At 55.2% G+C, this 16,005-nt stretch overlaps 7 protein-coding genes across 7 annotated transcripts; 4 read left to right on the forward strand and 3 right to left on the reverse strand.

Moving 5' to 3' along the window:
- Positions 1-32: 32 nt before the first annotated feature.
- VTN49DRAFT_3361 (uncharacterized protein) lies at positions 33-1,334 on the forward strand (the record flags this gene model as incomplete). The annotated part of the gene is made up of 3 exons (XM_069411189.1): positions 33-388; positions 441-900; positions 957-1,334. The coding sequence occupies 3 exons, from the start codon at positions 33-35 to the stop codon at positions 1,332-1,334; spliced, it is 1,194 nt and encodes a 397-aa protein (XP_069268639.1).
- A 242-nt stretch (positions 1,335-1,576) lies between these two features.
- VTN49DRAFT_3362 (uncharacterized protein) lies at positions 1,577-3,304 on the reverse strand (the record flags this gene model as incomplete). Its single annotated transcript, XM_069411190.1, has 3 exons — positions 1,577-2,021; positions 2,077-2,892; positions 2,943-3,304. The coding sequence occupies 3 exons, from the start codon at positions 3,302-3,304 to the stop codon at positions 1,577-1,579; spliced, it is 1,623 nt and encodes a 540-aa protein (XP_069268640.1).
- A 561-nt stretch (positions 3,305-3,865) lies between these two features.
- On the reverse strand, positions 3,866-5,704 carry VTN49DRAFT_3363 (uncharacterized protein; the record flags this gene model as incomplete). Its single annotated transcript, XM_069411191.1, has 2 exons — positions 3,866-5,502; positions 5,575-5,704. The coding sequence occupies 2 exons, from the start codon at positions 5,702-5,704 to the stop codon at positions 3,866-3,868; spliced, it is 1,767 nt and encodes a 588-aa protein (XP_069268641.1).
- A 516-nt stretch (positions 5,705-6,220) lies between these two features.
- VTN49DRAFT_3364 (uncharacterized protein) lies at positions 6,221-6,553 on the forward strand (the record flags this gene model as incomplete). The annotated part of the gene is made up of 2 exons (XM_069411192.1): positions 6,221-6,228; positions 6,313-6,553. 2 exons carry the CDS (start codon positions 6,221-6,223, stop codon positions 6,551-6,553), a joined length of 249 nt encoding a protein of 82 aa, XP_069268642.1.
- Positions 6,554-6,939: 386 nt separating this feature from the next.
- Positions 6,940-10,257, forward strand: VTN49DRAFT_3365 (uncharacterized protein; the record flags this gene model as incomplete). The annotated part of the gene is made up of 2 exons (XM_069411193.1): positions 6,940-7,614; positions 7,663-10,257. The coding sequence occupies 2 exons, from the start codon at positions 6,940-6,942 to the stop codon at positions 10,255-10,257; spliced, it is 3,270 nt and encodes a 1,089-aa protein (XP_069268643.1).
- Positions 10,258-10,549: 292 nt separating this feature from the next.
- On the reverse strand, positions 10,550-13,360 carry VTN49DRAFT_3366 (uncharacterized protein; the record flags this gene model as incomplete). The annotated part of the gene is made up of 5 exons (XM_069411194.1): positions 10,550-11,776; positions 11,827-11,990; positions 12,053-12,093; positions 13,005-13,268; positions 13,320-13,360. The coding sequence occupies 5 exons, from the start codon at positions 13,358-13,360 to the stop codon at positions 10,550-10,552; spliced, it is 1,737 nt and encodes a 578-aa protein (XP_069268644.1).
- Positions 13,361-13,765: 405 nt separating this feature from the next.
- On the forward strand, positions 13,766-15,976 carry VTN49DRAFT_3367 (uncharacterized protein; the record flags this gene model as incomplete). The annotated part of the gene is made up of 8 exons (XM_069411195.1): positions 13,766-13,792; positions 13,853-13,868; positions 13,951-13,960; positions 14,025-14,153; positions 14,204-14,673; positions 14,726-15,609; positions 15,659-15,751; positions 15,809-15,976. 8 exons carry the CDS (start codon positions 13,766-13,768, stop codon positions 15,974-15,976), a joined length of 1,797 nt encoding a protein of 598 aa, XP_069268645.1.
- Between the last annotated feature and the right edge of the window lie 29 nt (positions 15,977-16,005).

A 16,005-nucleotide genomic window follows, 5' to 3' on the forward strand; every position in this document is an offset into this window, starting at 1 on the left:
CTTCATTGAGAACGCCAATTCTGTATCTCAACATGTCATCCGCCGTCAAGCGCAGCGCCGACCACCTGGGCTCAAGCCCCAATGATTCCAAAAAGCCTAAGGCTGGGGGCACAATTACCTCATTTTTTGGCATGCCGAAGCCCAAGCCGTCGGATGCGAATGGCACCACTGCGACCATCAAATTCGACAAGGCGAAGTGGGTGTCGACGCTGACCGCTGAGCAGAAGGAGCTGCTGAAGCTCGAGATCGATACGCTACATGAGAGCTGGCTGGCGCATCTCAAGGATGAGCTGGTGACGCCAGAGTTTTTGAATCTCAAGCGGTTCCTCAAGAAGGAGAAAGAGTCTGGGGCGAAGATCTTTCCCCCGGAGAATGACATTTACTCATGGTAGAGCCCTTCATAACAGAGTGAAGCGAGTAATGTTAACAATCAAGTGAAGGTCCCGATATACTCCCATCCACAGTGTCAAGGCCGTGATTCTCGGCCAAGATCCCTACCATAACTACAACCAAGCGCACGGGCTCTGCTTCTCTGTACGGCCACCGACACCGGCTCCGCCCTCGCTGCAGAACATCTACATCTGTCTGAAGAATGATTACCCGCGGTTTGAGGCACCCCCGAACCGCGGTGGGTTGCTGACACCCTGGGCGGAGCGTGGCGTGCTGATGCTCAACGCGTGCCTGACGGTGCGCGCGCACGAGGCCAACAGCCACTCGAACCGCGGCTGGGAACGCTTCACGCAGCGGGTCATTGACACTGTGGCACGCGTGCGCACGCACGGCGTCGTCTTCCTTGCCTGGGGCACGCCCGCCGCGAAGCGCGTCGCGAAAGTTGATCGGCAGAAGCATTGTGTGCTGCAGTCGGTGCATCCTAGTCCGTTGAGTGCGCGGAATGGATTCGTACGACTTCCCTTCCCATTCCCATCATGACATGATGGCTGCTAACCGACGAATAGTTTACAAATGGTCACTTCAAGAAATGCAACGAGTGGCTCTCCTCGCGCTACGGGCCCGACGCACAGATCGACTGGAGTCTGATTCCCGGCCGGTCCATTTTCGACAATGGTCCGCAGGAAAGCGTGTCTGAGCAGCCTACCAAGAAACCTGAACCAGAGAAGCCTGCAACCAAAGCAGCAGCAGAAGCCAAGGAAGATGACTTGGATAATCAGGATGATATTGACGCCCTCGAGGCTCTGGCGGCCGCCGAAGCTGAGAATCCTACTCCTGTGACAGACAACTCCCCCGAGCGCAAGGAGGAGAAGGAAGAAAAGGAAGAGAAGAAGGAGAAGAAGGAGGAGGAGAAGGAGAAAAAGACCGAGGAGGTTACTGCATAAACCTCCCTTTGTTGCGTCCTTTCTGTATTTCCCTCTGGGATAAATTTCGGGTCTGGCGTTCGGTGTTTTGGAACTTCTGCGGATACTGTAATATAATCGAGAGAAAAAAGAGCTGGAAAGAACTCTTTAATTGCAGGGAATCTGATCTTCCTCTCTGTGAAATGCAAATAACTGCAAGTCCTTGTCCCTTTTCATTCCGATCCTAAAAACAGAAACCCAAAATACATTATGTTCTTGTTGCTTTACAGCTCATCATGCTCCGCGGTCTTCTCCTCGGCTTCCTCCTCACCGGCGGACTGAGGAGTCGCCGACTCCGCAGTCTCAGCGGTAGAGGTGGAGCTCTCACCCTCGGACGAGGTCGAGGAAGTCGAAGTCGACGAAGAGGAAGTAGAGGAGGAAGTCGACGAAGAAGCACTCTCAGCAGCGGCCTCAGCCTCAGCCACGGCGTCGACGCCATGCTTGCCCTTCTCCTTGATGAAGCGAGCCAGGTCGGCGACAGTGCGCGGGCCAGAGTACTCAACGGGCGAGTCCTTGGCGCCGGCGGGGAAGAGCTTGATGGTCGGGAAGCCGGTAATGCGGTCGGGAACGTCGTTGGCGGTGGCGTCGATCTTGGCGATGGTCACCTTGGAGGAGTACTCCGGGTTGTCGCGGAAGATCTGGCCAAGTTGGTCATACTTGGGAGCGAGACTATCCATTGGGTTAGTGCGTGGGTGAAACAAGGGAAAGGAAAATGGATACTCACGCCCGGCAGTGCCCGCACCACGGGGCGTAGAACTCCAGCAAGACATCCTTGTCATTGTCAATGACCAGCTCCTGATACGTGTGGGCCACGACCACCGTCACCGGGCCATCCTGCGTCTCCGGAATCGGCTGAGACTTGACGCTCGGCGCGACCTTGCCGTCGAGGACGTCCTGGACGAACGGCGCGATGGCATCAGCCTCAACCTTCTTGCTCTGGTCCCACGGGAACTTGTTGTTGTTCTTCACGTCCTGGATGGCAAACGCTGGGAACTTGGTCGGGTCCAGGTTCAGGTTATCAGCGTGAGCGCCAAAGGCCTTGGCGTCAATGGTCACAATGTTGAGCTTGCCGCGGTGCTTCTCCGCAATCGGCTTGAAGTCCTTGGCGAGCTGCTCGCGCTCCTCGGGAGTCTCGGCGAAGATGTACGCCAGCGGCTTGCCCGACTTGATGTACTTGGCGTATGTCTCCGGGCCGATCTCGCCCACCAGCGGCGTGCTCTGCGTTGTGATCCACTCCAGGATGTCCTCCGTCTTCCACTCGCCGTCGTACACGGCCTTGCCCTCATCGAACGTCTTGTACAGGACGATGGCGGGCTGCTTGACCCCTTCAGCCTCAGCAAGCGCCGCGTCCTCGCTGGCACCAAACAAGAAGTTGTCGCGCTCGGCCTCGGCAATTTCCTTGAAGGTCTCGGCCTGCTTCTCACCGGAGGCCACATAGCTCACAATGACCACTTTGTCCATGCCCTTGAATTCCTCGAGATTCTCCTGCGTCACAGGCGACACGGCCGGGAGGGACTGCTTGATCATGTAGGACACAAGGCTGTTTCTCGTCAGCCGTAGTGATCATTACAAATCATGAAGTAAACTTACGCATCAGCTTTCCGAGCGCCGGGATACGGCTTGATCGAGTCCAATCCACGGAACACCTTGAGCGTCGGGTACCCCTGCACCTCATACTGCCGGCACAGCTCCGTCTCCTCGGTGCAGTCGACCTTGACCAAGGGAATGTTCTTCTCCTTGAGCTCGGTGGCCGCCTTCTCGTACTCGGGAGCCAGTGCCTTGCAATGCCCGCACCAGGGTGCAAAGAACTCTGCCAGCACGAGGTCATGCTGCTTGATAAAGTCGTCAAACGTGTCCTTGTTCAGCTGTGTCACAGCCGACTCGGCGTCCGCAGCGCTGACAAGCGCCGAGGCACCCAGCAGGCCCAGGGCCAGCGATATCAACGAGCGCATGGTTCAGGGAAACACGCAATTCGAGGGAAAGAAGTAATCCTGAGGGGATCGACTTGAATGGAAAAGAGAAAGAGAGACAATCGCGACGGTCGATCGTCAAAATAAATACCTTGATCGACGCGCCATCTGGAGCTGGCGATCTGAGTTCAGGACAGTCTGTTCACTTCTGGTGCTGCAGCATCCAGCCAATCACAGGCCGCGCTTCGGCGGGATTACATATGACCTCTCCGCAAAACCAGGATAATACGAGAGTAAGGTTACAAACATGCCGCCTTTGCCCTGGTCATGATCTCCATAAATAACCTCCGTGGAGAATATTGATCTTCAAGGGCTTCTGCATGGCTCACGCAACTTGCCATGGACAGTTCATTCTCCGGAGGGAGCGCCGTGGGAGTGTTTACATATGGCCCCTTGCTACATCAGACGATACAGTAACGAATCCACCGAAGCTGCGATTACTTAATCCCTTTATCCCAATGCTTTAGAACAAAATGCGTATGCAATCATGGCTCATTACCCACTAGACGAGTAAGTAGTAATAACCAGCTCAGTGCAGATGCATCAATTGCTCTCCTCTTCCTCATCGACCATCTGAATGGCCGGATCTTGATAGCCATTGTTTTTCTGCCGCCCATCCAGCTCCGCCGCGAGCGCGATGGCATCGCGCTTGCCTCGTTCCACATCCACCAGCAGCATCAGTGGCAAGGACGAGAAAATCAGCAGGGCCAGGAACACAAAGGCTGGCCGGATGGCACCGAAGCGATCTGTGATGAGCCCGACGATGGCCGGTCCAAAGACGCTCGAGCCCTTGTCGGTAATGGCGTAAAGCGCGTAAAAGGCCGTCTCGTAGCCCGGCGGCACAAGCTCTCCGTAGAGGCTGCGGCAGTACGACGAGAGACCGCCCATCACCAAGCCGTAAATTGCGGCAATGGGGAAGACCTCCCAGGGATTCTGTAGTCCAAGAAATCCCAGCTGCTGCACCGCGGGGATTGCCCCCAGCAGCCCGTACAACGGGACGATCAGCAGCAGGCAGATGCAGGTGATGATCGTGTGGATGGCCCGCAGCTGGAATTTGCGCGAGATATAACTCCAAGAGAACGCGCCGATGATGCCGCAAAGCGTCCCAGTCACACTGATCATACCCAGAGCAGCGGGACGCATGCCGAGTTCCGTCTTTGCAAACAGAATTGCCGTGCCGCTCACGGTGGCAATGCCGTCGCTGAGTAGGAACCAGGCAGCGAGAAAGATGATGACATCTTTGAGGTGGCGGGCATGCATCACCGTCTTACCGAGCGACGCCCACGAGTATGTCATATACGAGATGAATGCGCGGCGGCGGCTTCCAGTGTGCTTGAGCGGCAGCGGAGGGCCCGGCCGTGGCCGCAGCCACAAAGCGGACGGAATCGTAAACAAAAACCACCACAGGCCAATCACAAAAAGCACTAAGCGAAGCGAAAAGGACGTCTGGTGCGCCAAAACGACAATGCCAATGCAGGATATTTGCAAAATGATCGCTCCAATATAACCAATGCCCATTCCGTACGATGAAATGCGTGTCGACAGTTGCAGAGCTAGCGACACTCGCTCCGGCTCAGCATCCAGAGAGGGGTCAGCCGCAGCGCTGCCGTTTGATGCCGACTGTGACCGAAGCAGGGGTGTGTTGACATCTGCAACCGCATCCCCATCCTCGGACTGCCTCAGATCCGGCTGAGTAGTTGGAGCCGTCCGCTCCGGAGTCTTCTCCAACAGCTCCGGGTGATGCCGGACGAGCAACGGCAGAAAAGAGTTCAACAAAACCCAGGATGCCCCAAAGGCAGTGTTGGCAATGATCGCCAATAGAGAGCCCACCAGATAGATTTCGGATCTCACGGCCAGAAAGAGCATCAGCGATATGGAGCCCACAGAGGCAAAGGTTACGAGCAGCATCTTTCGATAGCTACCATGGTCCGCCGCTCCGGACATGGTGATGATTAACAACGCCTGAATCAACACGCTCAGGGAGAATGTATACATGGCAAAACTGGCCGTGTTAATCTCTAAGCCAAACACGTGAACCACGCATTGCGAGGGCTCCGGCAGTGGGATTCCTCCCGCCGCCCGCGTCGAGATAGGTTTCGAGTCGCAGCGAGCATTTTTATCATATGCCAGATGTCCTTGGTCTCTAGCCATTTGTTCCAGCGTCACGGGTAAAAAGGAACCTGACCAGCGTTGTCGCCGCGCGCGTCATTTGTCAGCAACGAGCAGGCTGCAAATGGACGGGACGTTCCTACCCATGGCGCACACCACGAACACCTCCGCAGCCCAACTGTAGCTGTACCATCCTGCCAGTTCCTTTTTGCTCGTCGGGCGAGTATCATCGCCCGGGTACTGGGGAACAAGGAGCGATTCGCGCTCGGACATGGTGACGTTATCAACGGCAGTTGTCTAGGGCATCCGCATGGCCCAATGGGTTTGACGGGTTCGACTTCTTCAACGAGTTCGATATGCGGGAGTGTATTAGACGGTCTCCGGGTATCATACAACGTCCATGATTCCAAGCCGGAGTTCGCCAACTACGGCGAGTTTAGCTGCCTGCAGGCTGGCTGGAGCTGTTCGGCGGTGTTGATGTCATATTGTATTTGTATTACCGTATCGTAATTACGATGCAGACTCTCTTGCCAAAAGCTCGGACACCCAGTAGTCCATGCTGCCGACTGGACCAATCACGTATGCCTGCGCCCAGCACGGGCCGGATAAAGGCCGATCTTGGCCTTGTGTGTAATGGTATTACACTGCGATACAGGCCAGAACAATTCAAACCAGGATTGCGACGTCCTCCTCGATTATGCCCTTCAAAGATGCACTAGATTACATTCTTTTGAGCCTTGGGTTACTTGGTGTTCCAGATCAAAAAGGTCTTTGTCAATTCGACACTCCATGGCGACGTAAGAGTGGTATCTTTGATTCTGCCGGGGTTGATGCCTGAGGCAGTAATGCGGCACCCAGATCGTTCGCTGATCGCTGCGAAGCCAAACCAACCATCCCGGTCTCCTCCAGCAACGAGCGAATCCAGACGTTGTCGCCGCACGGGAACCCTTCACGCCGCTTACACACAGTCCTTTCGATTCTGACCGTGCGACTCGATTGTTCAGGGTTCCCGATTGGTTGCGGAAGTCTCCTGCGCATCATCGACCTTTGTCTTCGACGTTTTCTCCGTCTGGATTTTCGGCCACCCCGTCCATGGTGAATCGGCACGCATTCAGGCTCTGACGGCTTTCTTGATTATTCCGCTCGCTCAGTGCGAGTTTGTGCGGAGCAAGTGCGCGCTTACGTTCAGCCTATTTCCGGAGCGCATCGGACCACAAACCTAGCATCTACGGAGCCGACAAAACGAACTGCACCCTTTCTTTCCCTGAGAAGGCGACGTAGCTGGTCGCGACGCCGTTGGTAATGCGGTGGTTAAGCCTGAAACCGTTGGCGCCGTCTTGAATGCCTTGCGAGATTTCTACGCCCGAGCAACTGCCGTTGCGCTCGCCACGCTTGCTACGGTTCCCTCCGCCAGTTCGATATAGCTTCGATTGGTCAAGGTAGCCTGGTGTGAGCAAGATACAAAGTGCGCGAGACTTGAGCACGGCCGTGTTCAAGGGCCGGTTCCAATGATGCCTGGTATCGTCATGGACGATGCTAGCGCCAATGGATCGGGACCCTGGGTGAATTCCCACGGCAGCAATGGGGATATCAACCCTGTGCGCCACCCGGAGACCAACGGCGCGTCGGCACATCCCTCCAAAACGTCGAATATCGTAAACGGCACAAATGGAAACGAACAGCAGCGGGGTAAAACCGACAGCGCGATGACCCAGTCGCCGCCAGAACTTTTTCATATCACGCAAGGATTCTTTCCATTCGGTCAGCTGGTGAACCGAGCCGTACAGCGATGTTGGAATGAACTGTCGGACCTGATTAACGAGCTGGCGGAGATCCAGGTCACTGCGCAGCAGCCACAGCATCCGTTCCCGAATGGCAAATCTGCGGGGAGTCAATCCGATGCTAATGTGCAAAAGAAGCTGCGCTTGCTGGAGTTTGCCCAGGCAAAGCGGACAGAGTTTATCAAACTCTTGGTCTTGTCACAATGGAGCCGGCAGGCACACGAGGTCAGCAAGCTCATCGACCTCCAGGGCTTCATCCGCACCCGACATATGGCGTACAATGCAGCCATCCAGCGGGTCGCGGACATGAAGCGAGACTTGGTTCGAGCTCAAATCCCGAACCCGGATTTGCATACTGCGCTAGAAGTCCTCACCACTGGTCGGGTATCTAGCATACCGGACGTAAGTACTCTTGTTGTTACTCATTGTCCGAGTGCTAACATGCCCAAGTTCGGATACAAGCCACCACGGCCCCTCAGTGCAAGGCGCATGCTACGAGTTCTACAGAATATTAACAGGATACTCAGCACACGATTGTTGCTGCATGAATCTGTTCCGCCCACACTGCAAAGCTATCGGGTCCATGATGGCCGGGTGACGTTTACGGTGCCGGGGGAGTTTGAGATGGATTTGTCCATCGGAGAAGAGGATCCCTCGTCACAATTTTATCTCATTGATCTTCGCTTCCTTTTCTCCCCGTCATCTCCTTTGCCTGAGGGCCGCTTTCGCGCCGACCTTACCACAAGAGTCGACAGCATACTAAAAACGGAAAGCCTGCCCGGCTGTTTTGACTTTGTGCATAACCTCGTCCTATCCAACAAGATCAATGTCCTCTTCAAGCAGGCGCTAGAGCTGTCTCGTGGCCAATGGGCCGGCTCTTTACGTGTGGAACTCCTACATCGGACTTTGGTGGTGCAATATTGGGCAGATAAGCCGGGGCCGAAAAGCTGGCTGGAGATCGGGATCAAGCGGGGTCGTTCGCGGACTTCTGCTGGCCAGAACACGTCCGGCGTGCCTGTAATGGGTCTGCGCTGGATGCGCGAACATAAGGAGGTCGATGCTTCCCAGATCAAATTCGACACTGAAACATTGTCGATGGAGTCGATCCTGCTCAGCACGATCGCTGTGCATACCTCACATCTGCTCCGTTCCGCATATGACCGGCTACGCCCAGAGCCGTTGTTTGCACGGCGGTTGCTCAAGATTCGACTGCAGATGTCGACGGTCGAGCCTGGCAAGTGCCAGCTGTACGTCCAACTGACCAAGTCGCGACACCTTTATGCGTCTATAGAACCGGTGTCCGGATCCGTGTTCGTCAAGACGACGCCAACATTTCTTCACCGGCTTGATAAGGCCGGCGGTGAAGACGACCTGGTTGGCAGGGTCGCGCGGCTTCGATGTATGGCGGCCATGGAAGAAATCGAGGCGCAAGCGAAGATCTTGGGATGGCAACCAGTCGATCACAGAGGGCTCAAGGTGGACATTCGACGCTTGTTCCCCCCCAACTTCCTGCGCGCAGCGTTCTTCCGCCGACGAAACTGGGATCCTTCGTGGCTGGTCGGCGTCACGACGAGCCTAAGCGGCGATGACTGGTGGATGTTGCATGTCCGAACACGGCCATTGCCCGCGGACAGCAAGGCGGCAGCTGGGGAGGCAATCTCAATAGACTCCGTCCGGGTGCTTGAGGGGAGTCCAGTAATGCTACGGCGGACGTCGACAAGTGAACTCTACGCGCGGCTCGAGCACTCCTTGACCGGCGTGGTGGCCATGCACGCGAACGCTTTCTGGTCTACGGATGTCGGGTCGTTTGAATTCCTGCCATCCAAGCACAACTTGCGACTAGGGCGGAACCTCGAGGTCCCCACGTTGGACGTCCGATATGACCCATCCACGATGCCGCCAAGCTTACGCATCCAACCCCCAGCGGGCGTCAAAAGGAATTCCTACGTGCACGGTCATCTCCATCTGCGATACTATGGGGTGGATCCACGGCGGGAGCGAGCCGTCGTCGTGGCTTATGGTCGGTTCAGCACCCCTCTGAGCGCAATTGGCGTACGTACGACGAAACTCGACGATGATGTCGTGATCCGTCACAAGGGGCAGACGTTCGCGATGCGCTTCGTGGTGCCGGCTGGCCAGCCGATGATTGCAGAGCTCTGCCAGCGCGTTCAACGGTTGGAGATTGTCCTCTCGATCTTCGAGACCCTTCGAAAAAGCAGCAACATCACCGTGGACTCATTCTCTCTTTCCCGCATCGACTTCTCTTACTCGCAAGGTCTCCAAGCGAGTCTGGTCATGCGGCTGGAGAATCCAGGTCTATCCACCGCGGATGCCGGCGCCGTTCGTATGCACCCGGAGCCGCTCTTCCCGGTGCATCTAGACATCTCCTTTGCCGACGCGAACAATCCACACCGCCGACTCCGACAGGCGCTCGCCGCGCTGCTCAACCGGGCCACACCTGGCAGCGGTGGCATTCATTTATTACTACGCTTACTCACGCTGACCCTTCCACTACTGAAAGCTTTGGACCATCTCGCGACGCGACGGGCCGCTCACACCTCCTCTTCCTCCCGGCCCGCAGCGGTGCAGATCATCGCACGCGACGCCAAGACCATCCTCCTTTCCTACTCTTCGTCATCTTCGCCAACCGCGCCACCTTCCTTTCACTTCCGCTTCCTCATCCGCCCAGGCTTCCGTCGCGATCAGGTCATCTGGATTTTGCGGGAGATTGGGCAGGCAGCGCAGGCCGAGCCATCCCCGGCACAGTCGATCCGGACAAAGATCCGAGAGACTGTCTTCCGAGGCAAAGGCGACGGATGGCGCGGGCTGGGTACCGGTGCCGTGGCAGATGCAAATAGCGTGGAGAATCTGCTGATGGCGCTGGATGCATGCTTTGGGGATGACATGGTAGCGGCGGCCACGTCTGCTTCTGCACCGTCAGCGCCTGCTCCCGCGCAAGGGGCAGGGCAAGGTCAAGGTCAAGGGGTTCCGACGGTGAATAAGAAGCCCGAGGAGCCTAAACGAGAGGTGATTATGCTGGATTGATGCATCCATTCATCGGTTTCATTTTATTAGCTTGCATGTATGTGTGATGCTTGTAATATCATTGAGCGGTTTTAAAAATGTATTACTGAGCGCGGGATTGCAACGGGAATCACAAACACAACCTTGATCCTAGTAGTCATTGCAATGACTTTAGTAGCGAATACAAATACAAAGCAGTCACGAAATCTTCGCTCCCTTGAAACTAAGAATAACCATCCATCCTCCCCTCCGAATCATTCGAACTCATGCATAAATCACAGTAAAACCCGAAATGGGTCTGAATGGGTCTTAATTACCGCGAGTAAGGATGATATCCCCTGTGCCCACCGCGTCCTCCACCACGATAATTCGCACCAGGTCGGCCCGCGTTCCGGGGTCCTGTGGGGGCATTCGCCGGCGGCGCCGCTGCTCCCGATCCCATGGGCTGGGGCGTGGTGCTCTGCCGTTGATGGGCATCTCCCGGTTTTGCTGATCCTGCACGACCACCCATCATCCCTGGGCCGCCTCCGCCTCGTGGGCCTTGCGGTCCCGTAGGAATGTTGGGTTGCGGGACTTCGTCGTACATGCCTTCCCAGGAGGTCGGGCCGCCTTGTTGGTAGGGTGAGAAGGCGCGGTTCTCCATTGGACGGCGAGGTGGTTGTTGCTGGTGTTGTTGATGCTGAGGTTGCTGCTGTGGTTGTTGCTGTTGTTGCTGTTGATCTTGTTTCTGTTGGTCGGAGTCGCCCATTTGCTGCTGCTGAGGTCCTTGCTGGCCCCCTTGCTGTGGCTGTTGCTGCTGCTGCTGCTGCTGCTGCTGTTGTTGTTGTTGCTGTTGCTGCTGTTGGGCCTGCTGCTGCATCTGCTGCATCATAAATGGATTCATCATCATCATCGGCGATGGTGTCTGCTGTCCCTGCCCACCGCCGGTCTGTTGCATCTGTTTCATCTGCATCTGCTGCATTTGTTGCATTTGCTGCAGCATGGCAGGGTTCATCTGCTGCATTCCCTGACCCTGGGCCTGGGCTTGTGCCGCCGCCATCATCGCCATCTGCTGCTGCATCAGCGCAAAGTACTGTTGCATGCGCGTCCAGTACTGCGCCATCATCTGCGGCGTGATTGGGGTTTGGCCCATCATCCCCATGGCGTTCATGCCCTGTTGCTGCGCGGCTTGTTGCTGCTGCTGCATCTGTTGGGCTTGCTGCATGCTGCCGTCGCCGGATTGGAAGTCCCGTCGGCGGTTCGCGTCGTCTCGAAGATTACTTCGTGGTTGGGCCTTCTTCACCTCAATCGGCTTGCCCAAAATCTCCAGCGGGCGGGACAGCGCCGCTTCCACCGCGGCTTCGCTGTCAAAGGTCACGAAGCCGAAACCGCGAGGGCGACCCGTGTCCTTATCCATCATCAGCGTGGCGTCCACGACGCGCCCGAATTGCATGAAGAATTGCTTAAAGTCCTGCTCTGTGGCTTCTTGGCTCACGCCGCCAACGAAGATCTTACTCGTTTTTTCCTGTTCATCGCGGGGAATGGCACGTTTAGGATCGATCTGGCTCCTCGTCAGCACAATTCTCTTTCCAGGGAAGCGTTTCTTCATACAATCTTCCCATCCAAATAATGCTCCTTGACCATGACCGTGTTAACGGTCTTAGGATCCTTGAAGGTCAAGAAACCAAATCCTCTTGACCGGCCCGTGGCAGCATCCCGCATAACCGTGCATTCTGTGACTTCACCGAACTGCGAAAAGTAGTTCCGAAGCGATTCTAACGTAATCATTAGCGAGTCGATCGTCGAGAGAGAAATACATGGAGTTAAGGCTTCGTACCATCTGTCGTCTCCCAGTTGAGCCCTCCAATGAACATTTTCCTATCAAACGTGACAATCAGTGCATTCGTTCGTAGAAGGGCGAGATAATAACTATGAGTATCAATGCTAAGGGAAACACGCAATGGGCTTTGGTCTCGACAACATGGATATCTTCCCCCCTTGGCGGTCCAGGCAAGTTATGAGCTTGGTTTTGCGAATGGTATCTTGGTTCTTGTAGCGCAATTGGAAGCATTTGAGTCGGGATATGGCAGATGATCGCCGGAAGAGCGGGTTTACGACGTGAAAAAACGTCGAAATCGAATCGCATATCGTGACTTTGTTTTTGACTTTCAAATTCCTCCTCCATGATGCCCACCCTCGGTACTATCTGCCGTGTATTATGTATTCCGCGGTTATGGGATAGCATCTCGATAGTTTGAATTTCCCAGACAGTCGATTTGTCTATCTTTCCTGCACTGCTCTATCAAGATGTATCGACAAGAAGCTATATAGTATCAACGGTACTATAGCCGCCGGCGACATCGGGTATGGTGCTTTTTCGTCATCTCGGCTTCTAGCTCTCATCGACACCAACAGACTGATTGATGTGGGCTATTTTCCCTTTCTTCTGGGTTGTACGCCCGCGGGCCCGCCTTCTTGTCATCATCTTGAGTTCAATCATGCAGGGAAGTTGCCGAGACGTTGAATTGGTTCGAATGTGTTCAGATATGTCATATCCGATGAGATGATCGGTGTGCCCGCTCAATCCCTCTCTATTAGGGGCTCACGCAATCTTTCCCTCCCGCTCATAACAAGCCTTTACCGGACCCGCCAGGACGCCATTCCATGTTCACCTTGCCAGCGAGAGATCAAACGCCCTTTGCATCAACCGCATCCAACGGTCGACATCGAACCAATCGACTTTCCCCTCTAACACTATGATCAAATGCAAAGGGGTTTACGCTACTTACCCATCTTCCTTAATCCCAGTGCCCTGTTGCTGCTGCTGCTGTTGTTGTTGAGGCTGCTCTGGTTCGGCGGCAGTCTGCGCCTCTCCCGGGTGTGCTTGACCATTCTGTTGTTGCATTGCCTGTTGAGCCGGACCATACTGAGTCGCCGCACCGGCATTTACTGGCGCCGGAGCAGGCTCCGTGCTGGCAGATGAGACGGCCGGTTGACCGGCCGATTCTGGCTTGACGCCGGTTGATGTCTGCTGGTTCGAGGTGTCATCGTACCTGAGAATCGAGTCAGCGCACAGGAAATTCTGGGACTTGAGGACATCCTACAAGTCGGCAAACAAATCTTCCTCAACCTCCGGTTCTGCCATGGTGAGCAAGTCTTGCTTCAAAGCCTAGTGCCGCTCGATCCGTGTTAAAAACACGTGTTACACAAAGAATCACGATCAAATCAAAGATGAAACGGCCAAAGCTTCGCTCTGCTCCCGCTATGCCGCAAAAGGCCAAAGGACGATGTGAGTGGATGGAGAAAAAGAGGGGACAATAATGAATCAGAGGTCAGGTTATGGCCCCGGAAGGGGGTGGATGCCTTTATGCCTTGGCGCCTCAGGCAGAAACTCCCGACGTTTACATCCAGCATGGCAACATCCCACCAGAAGCCCAGCGACTCAACGCTCGCACGATTGACCTCATTCAGAGAAGATTCGGCCATTTCTACAGTTTAGCATTTATTTATGATCACTTAATTCCTGTCTCGTCCGCTCTGGACCGGGAGAATGGCTAGCAAGAAGGGTCAACAGCAGGTACGTCACGGGTGCAGTGGAACTTCCCCAGCTCAACCTCGAAGATGCTGATAAAGTCAGGAGATGGTCCAGGTTGGTTCGTACCTCATGTCCCGATGTGGATCGTGCGGTTTATCGTCGCCGTTGTTCACAACTAACAGACCACCGTTCCTCAGCAGACCGATCCGAGTAGGTGCCCCAAGCACGCCAGATGATCGATCACAAGACACGTTTCCATTCTGACAGCGACTAGAAATGGCGGGTCTCCCTTCTGGAAGACGAGGACAGCGTCCCAGCGACAGAGCGGCTCAAAGACGACGGATTCGATTGCGACTACCAGTACGGTTGTGGGAGCATCCTACTCGCATGCGGATATCTTAAAGTACGTAGGCTTCAAGCAGCTATGAAGATCATCCAATCTGACATGGACAGAAGGAGTATGTCGCACCGAAGACCACAGACTCCTCCGCGACCGGGTAGGCCCGGGTCCCAGGGACGCAGTGTTTCGTCGCCGCAGCTACGCGTCGAGGGAAATGGCTCGCCGCGCCATCCGTACGCGAGTATTCTGTCAGAGAGTGTAGACGACTGGCAAAGTGACCATGACGCGCTCGAGGACTACGGTGAGGATGAGATTGTATATGATGATGACGAGGACGAGTTTGGGTTGCCGAGCATCTCCAGCATGCGCAGAAAGGGAAAGACAAAAGACAGGCCGAAATCGCAAAAACAGAACGATGATGCCAGTCCAAAATACGGAGGAAACTTGAGCCTCGGCTACGACTTGACCATGAGACCTCGAGCCAATAGCTCGGATATTGCAGAGGAGAGAAACGTCCCTCTGTACCCTTCGAACAAGAGTGAAGGAAAGATTCTTCGGCCGCAGTACAAAGAGATCCTCAGAGGTGGGTTCCCTCAGCACACTGTATTCTTCGTTTCAAAACATTGACGGATTAGATCCGGTAAACTCGTTGAACTTGATCAATCATGCCCCGCCTCCGCCCGACGCTCCACGTCAACAATTGGAGGCTCATTCGGCGAAGATGTCCCGAATAAACAAATTCAAACGGATACTCCAAGCCAGCACAATCTCGCTGCAAGAACTCCGTGATCTGGCATGGTCGGGAGTCCCCGATGAGGTGCGTGCCATGACCTGGCAGCTCCTGCTCGGGTACCTACCCACCAATAGCGAACGACGGGTGGCGACCCTCGAACGCAAGCGTAAGGAGTACCTCGACGGCGTCCGCCAGGCATTCGAGCGCGGTGCAGGCACCGTGAATGCCGGCGTGACAGCCCCTAACACAGGCCGGGGAAGAGGACTGGACGAAGCAATTTGGCACCAGATCAGCATTGACGTGCCCCGAACCAGTCCGCATCTGGAGCTCTACGGCTACGAGGCGACGCAGCGGTCGCTGGAGCGGATCCTCTACGTCTGGGCGATCCGGCACCCCGCAAGTGGCTATGTGCAGGGCATCAACGACCTGGTCACGCCCTTTTGGCAGGTGTTCCTGGGGGCGTACATCACCGATTCCAACATTGAAGAAGGGATGGACCCAGGCCAACTGCCGAGATCCGTGCTGGATGCGGTCGAAGCGGACTCGTTCTGGTGTCTCTCGAAACTGCTCGATGGGATTCAAGACAACTATATCTACGCGCAGCCAGGCATCCAACGGCAGGTCAAAGCCCTCCGGGACCTGACCATGCGGATCGACGCGGGGCTCGCAAAGCACCTTGAGAGCCAAGGCGTTGAATTCATGCAGTTTAGTTTCCGCTGGATGAATTGTTTGCTCATGAGAGAAATGAGCATCAGAAATACCATTCGCATGTGGGATACATACATGGTAAGATTTGTGAACCTATCTATCTGTTCGATCAACTAACGGCGTTCAGGCGGAAGAACAAGGCTTTTCCAAGTTCCATCTATATGTCTGCGCTGCTTTTCTCGTCAAGTGGTCGGACAAGTTGATGAAGATGGACTTTCAGGTTGGTCACCTGTCCCATTCTCATTTCCCGACCAATATATTGACGATTCTCACGCAGGAAATTATGATGTTCCTTCAAGCACTGCCCACAAAGGACTGGACAGAGAAGGACATTGAGCTCCTTCTCAGCGAAGCCTTTATGTGGCAGAGCCTCTTCCAAGACTCGAGCGCTCACCTGCGTCCGGCCGGGGAACCAACGTCGAGTTCCGAGGGATTCTTAAAGTAATGGTCTTGCAGAAATTTGGGGAGAAATGG

Source organism: Thermomyces lanuginosus (genome assembly GCF_041956635.1).
Source record: "Thermomyces lanuginosus strain ATCC 200065 unplaced genomic scaffold VTN49scaffold_28, whole genome shotgun sequence".
Lineage (NCBI taxonomy): Eukaryota > Fungi > Ascomycota > Eurotiomycetes > Eurotiales > Trichocomaceae > Thermomyces > Thermomyces lanuginosus.